The 5174-nt window shown below is 42.1% G+C and overlaps 1 protein-coding gene across 1 annotated transcript in view; it reads right to left on the bottom strand.

Moving 5' to 3' along the window:
• The window catches only part of LOC107592060 (catenin beta-1-like), a 5456-nt gene extending 698 nt beyond the window's left edge, over positions 1-4758 (bottom strand). The window contains exons 1-14 of the mRNA XM_016281418.1: positions 4734-4758; positions 4357-4581; positions 3968-4221; positions 3506-3538; positions 3134-3339; positions 2781-2982; positions 2544-2688; positions 2348-2451; positions 1924-2262; positions 1690-1848; positions 1488-1607; positions 1226-1376; positions 915-1036; positions 770-830 (exon numbers count right to left, since the gene is read on the bottom strand). Coding sequence (XP_016136904.1) covers positions 770-830; positions 915-1036; positions 1226-1376; positions 1488-1607; positions 1690-1848; positions 1924-2262; positions 2348-2451; positions 2544-2688; positions 2781-2982; positions 3134-3339; positions 3506-3538; positions 3968-4221; positions 4357-4581; positions 4734-4758 — 2146 coding nt within the window. The remainder of the gene's footprint in view (positions 1-769; positions 831-914; positions 1037-1225; positions 1377-1487; positions 1608-1689; positions 1849-1923; positions 2263-2347; positions 2452-2543; positions 2689-2780; positions 2983-3133; positions 3340-3505; positions 3539-3967; positions 4222-4356; positions 4582-4733) is intronic.
• Positions 4759-5174: the final 416 nt, after the last annotated feature.

Below are 5174 nucleotides of genomic sequence, written 5' to 3'. Positions count from 1 at the left end.
ATAGAGATAGAGATAGAGATAGAGATAGAGATAGAGATAGAGCTAGAGATAGAGATAGAGATAGAGAGAAATAAATACACATCCAAAATAAAAGTTTGTTTACATAGTGTGTTCTGTGTATATTTATTATGTGTATATATAAATACACACACACGTATAAGAAAAATTTTACGTTTATATATTAAATATATTTATATACGATATAAATTATGAATATAAATATATACAAATGTAAATATCTTCAAAATATATGCTGTATGTGTGTATTTATATACACACATAAGTATACACAATACAAACACATACATGCATTATGTAAACAAACATTTAAAAAAATATAAAAAAAATTTAAATTCAAATGTTTAAAACTTTAAGCAAACATTTAATAAACATAAAATACATAAAAATGTCTTACCATCTGGTCTGTATCCAAGAGGCTCTCCCTGAGCACCAATATCAAGGCCTAGGTCACCAGTCTAAAACAAAAAAACATTTTTGGTTTATAAAAGTGGATTCATACAGCATTAATGGTCTTCTATATATATATATATATATATATATATATATATATATATATATATATATATAAAATGCATGTTATTAAAGTGCGATTAAAATGAAACTAACTTCTGATAGTTAGATAAATTTAGTTCAAATAAACAAGAGCAAAAAAGATAAACATTTAAAAAAATATAAAAAAAATTAAATTCAAATGTTTAAAACTTTAAGCAAACATTTAATAAACATAAAATACATAAAAATGTCTTACCATCTGGTCTGTATCCAAGAGGCTCTCCCTGAGCACCAATATCAAGGCCTAGGTCACCAGTCTAAAACAAAAACATTTTTGGTTTATAAAAGTGGATTCATACAGCATTAATGGTCTTCATCCGAGAGCAGATGAATGTTTGTACCTCGTTCCAGGCCATGGGCTCCGTTCTGAAAAGAGAGCTGGTAAGTTCCACAGAAAGACGTTTCTTGTAGTCCTGAGGCTTATCCTCAGACATGCGGAACAGAACTGCTGCAGCGTATGTGGCTATATAGAGATAAGTACACAAGAGAGAGTCAAGATTAATAGAAAGCTTCTGTGTCCTAGACCTCTTACACCCTGTAGCTGGTAACACAATCCACACCAAAGAAAGAAATTGGAAAGATTTGTCCACTGGTATTAAGAGATTTTTTTTTAATGCTGTATGGTATCTGTCAATAGGGGGCAGCCACTCACCCACTCCCTCGTTCCTGGAGTGCAGCAGCTCTGTGAGAGGAGCCGTGGCTCCTTCTGCCTCAATGGCCTCTGCTGCCTCCTTATCTTGAGCCAGCTCACACAAAACTCCTGCTGCTACCCGCTGGATGTTCTCAATAGGAGAATACAGCAGCTACAGAGCAAAATAAACACTTTAAGAAGCTCACAGGGCTTACGAGATCACAACGGCAGCTGTCTTGCATGTAAAATGTGCAAACATAGGCAATCAGCAAGTTAGTCATACTTGTACAAATAAGGGGATAGTGTTGAGCCCCCTGATGACGATTCTGTTGTGTACGTCTCTGGCCAGGATGTGAAGTGCTCCAGTGCAGCCTTCCACAATCTCCTCCATACGAACTCCCTCCTGAATATTACAATCAGACAATTAGTGTCACTTAATTTTCCTCAAGTAAAGAAAATGCCTACAAAATCCAAACTTAACTCACCACAAACTGTTGCTGTGTTCCGCCCATTGAAGTGCGCCTTTGGGTGTCCTGGTGTGCCCTCACCAGCAATTGGACCAACCGGGGAATCGCACCCTGCTCTCGGAGTGGTGCGTGATTGGCTGGGCATAGCGCTAGATTACGGATCAGCCCGACTGTGGCCTAGAAGGATGTGGGAAGACTTGTTAAAATGTGCAATATTTCAAAAGATCATGTACAGAAAAACTGGCCACATACCTTAATTAATGGCCAGTGTGAGGGTGGGTGCAGCAGTTTGACCACTACAGGCAGGCCGTAGTGAAGACGCACTGCATTCTGGGCCATCTCAGCATCTTGGTGTCTGGATGTTAGATGGCGTAGCGCACAAACAGCAGGTTCGGTGATGTCCTCTCTGTCACCAGCTCTGAGAACAGTACGGACCAGGGCCTCGATTCCACCCACTTGGCAAACCATCATCTTGTTCTTGTAGTTGTTACACGTGAGATTGGAGAGTATGCCAGCGGCACATGTGACCACATTGATGTCATCTGAAGCAAGAAGCTGAACCAGAGTGCCAAGAAGTCCTTCCATCCCTTCCTACAAGGCAAAATGTTACTTTAATAAAAGTTGTTCAAATATTCATAACATCAAACCGAACTGTTAATGGTTTGCATGAATTTACCTGCTTGGTGGCAGCATCTGACAAGTTTCTGAGAGTCCACAGGCAGTTTTGAACCAGACGCTGACTGGGATCTGTCAAGTGAAGACCAAGAGCTTGCATACCACCTAAAACGCACATACAGTAGAAGCATAAGATGAGACCCTGACATAACATACACGAACGCATACTTAATTGGCACATGCGGAAATGAACGTACCAGCTTCAACAATGGCGGGTTTGCTGCTGGAGCAGACAGACAACACCTTCAGCACACGACTTGTGGTCCAGAGCAGTTTCTCATAGGTGTATGTTCTCATGATGTTGACCAGAGCTTGAGGTCCTCCACTGGCCAGGATGATCAACTGTGGTGGCAAGAGTTGAGACAAATAAACAGGAGTACATCTAGTACATTCTTCCCCCCAGTTAGCAAGACCAATTCATGCAATGCATGTACCTTGCTCTCCTGGTTGCCGTATGCCAGGATCTGTAAGCAGTCTGTGGTGATGGCAAGGAATTTGACATTCGTTTTGTTGAGCAGGGCCACCATCTTCTGAAGTCCTCCAGCTAGACGGACAGCCATTTTAGCACCTTCCTGATGAAGCAGGAGGTTGTGAAGGGTGGTGATGGCATAGAACAGCACACTATCAACGGGGGACCTGGAAAACCGATCATGTAATATCCATTTAGTGGAGAACTGGTACAAGTAGGACAGCACATGGAAGGATTAAACCTTCAGCATCATGTTCAAATTTAGTAATTCAAGACTAAAGCATCCGTGCACCAGATTTCCTGCTTTGGTGCCCTTACCCGAGCATCTTGACAAGGGCAGGAATTCCTCCTGACTTAAAGATAGCGAGGAGGCCCTCTCTGTGATGGGACAGGTTGTGTAAGGTGCCGGCAGTACAACGGGCAGTCTCTACATCATTGGTGTTCTGCATGGTCCTCACGATTGCCGACACCATCTGGGGAGAGCGCATGATGGCATGGCGAGAGGCCTCTTTCTTGGAGAGCTGGTGCACCATCACTGCGGCTTTGTTCACCACCACCTGGACAGGAAGAGTGAATGATAAGGGGGAAGTGAGACTTGAACTTGCTTGGCTACTTGTCATTTAGCAGTGCAACTGCAGAGAAAATCTAGCGCATGATGGCATGGCGAGAGGCCTCTTTCTTGGAGAGCTGGTGCACCATCACTGCGGCTTTGTTCACCACCACCTGGACAGGAAGAGTGAATAAGGGGGAAGTGAGACTTGAACTTGCTTGGCTACTTGTCATTTAGCAGTGCAACTGCAGAGAAAATCTAGAGTGAAGGGACTAATTTGCTTGTCAGATGCAGAAATCTTTCAAGGGTCACTTCAAACTAGTGATTTTCTCTACCAAACTCAGATCTGCCAACAGGAAACCACTACCTTATGCGAATGACAACATCCAAAAGCAAAACTTAAGGTGATTCAGACAGAACTGTCATTGCTTCAAACTTTAAGTCACTATATGGCTAAAAATAATTTTAATGAATGCTCTTTTTGCTAAAAGATCTTCCATTTTTAGCTTCAGCTGCAAATAAATGTTTCCTGAAGCAGGTCTTGTCAAAGGAAATCGCAATTTTGATGGCTTAACAAGCATGAAGTACGGGACGTTTCTAACCTGGTCCTCATCGTTGAGAAGTTTGGTGAGCTCAGGGATTGCTCTGGTGGCCAGTTCAGCATCATCCTGGTAGTTAATGAGATTGACAACGGCATGTTTGAGCATTTGGGAAGGCTCGGCCAGCCGCTGCACATTGGTGGGGTGGGAGGAGTCAAACTGGGTAGAAGTAATCTGCAAGCCCTCATCGAGAGTCTCAGGAAACATGGCAGCACGGACACGCTGTGCACGGGTCATGGCATACTGCCCATCCAGGTCTAAGAGAGGAAGTTTGTGATTAGTCAGATAGGAAGCAGCCAGAAAAAAGGCAAGACTGAAAATATCCAGTTAGAGGGGCTTCCATTTTTTCCTAATGCGAACACCATGTGCTGGAAGCAAATACTGTCACATACCTGCCACCGGCTCAGGTGTGAAGGGCTGGTTGAAGCCCTGCTCCCACTCAAAGAGCACCTGGTTGTCCAGATCCTCCTCCTCAGGGTTGCCTTTGCCTGACAGAGACGGCGCTGTGGTGGTGGCCCCAGAGTGAATACCTGAATCCAGGTAGGACTGCTGCTGCCAGTGACTCACAGCGGCTTTACGATCCTGCTCCATGGCCATATCAAGCTCCATAAGGTCAGCTACAGGACATAAGACATCAATGTCAGACATTCAATTTAAAAAGTTCTTCCAGACAGAATGTTTTTTTTTTAGTCTACTCTAAAGTCTCATGATCATGCAATATTCCTACACCTCACTGAATTTGCAGTTAAGATATTGCATATTTCAACACCTGCAATGACCTCTATTAAAAGCATTGCCGCTATTTTCTATTGCCATATCAGCAAAGGCTATATTCATGAATAAATTCTACACCATTACAATTAGGACTTCTAGTCTGAAATTAACTGTGGTTAACTTGTAACTAAACTGAAATCTTAATTTTAAATGCAAAATTGAGAAATGCTATTCCAATTCCATAGCAATACAAACAGCATTTAGTATTCTTGGCGATATACTGGGTCTGTGAGGGTTAACTGAAATCATTCAGTAAATAAACCGGTTCTTTATCAGCTCATCTGTGTTTGTGTCTGCGTCAAGCAGCAGTCATTGGACAAACATGCTGATAAACTGACAGGTTAACTTAGAAAAATACTCTTTTGATCAATTAAATGCAGGCTTCATGAGCATAGGAGAATTCTTTCAAAAACATTAAAAATAGTAAGTGCGCCCA

The sequence above is a fragment of the Sinocyclocheilus grahami genome, unplaced genomic scaffold, assembly GCF_001515645.1.
Source record: "Sinocyclocheilus grahami isolate Dianchi unplaced genomic scaffold, SAMN03320097.WGS_v1.1 scaffold149.1, whole genome shotgun sequence".
In the NCBI taxonomy this organism is placed as follows: domain Eukaryota; kingdom Metazoa; phylum Chordata; class Actinopteri; order Cypriniformes; family Cyprinidae; genus Sinocyclocheilus; species Sinocyclocheilus grahami.
The sequence above is the reverse complement of the archived record's forward strand: the minus strand, read 5'-3'. Positions and strand labels throughout refer to the sequence as shown.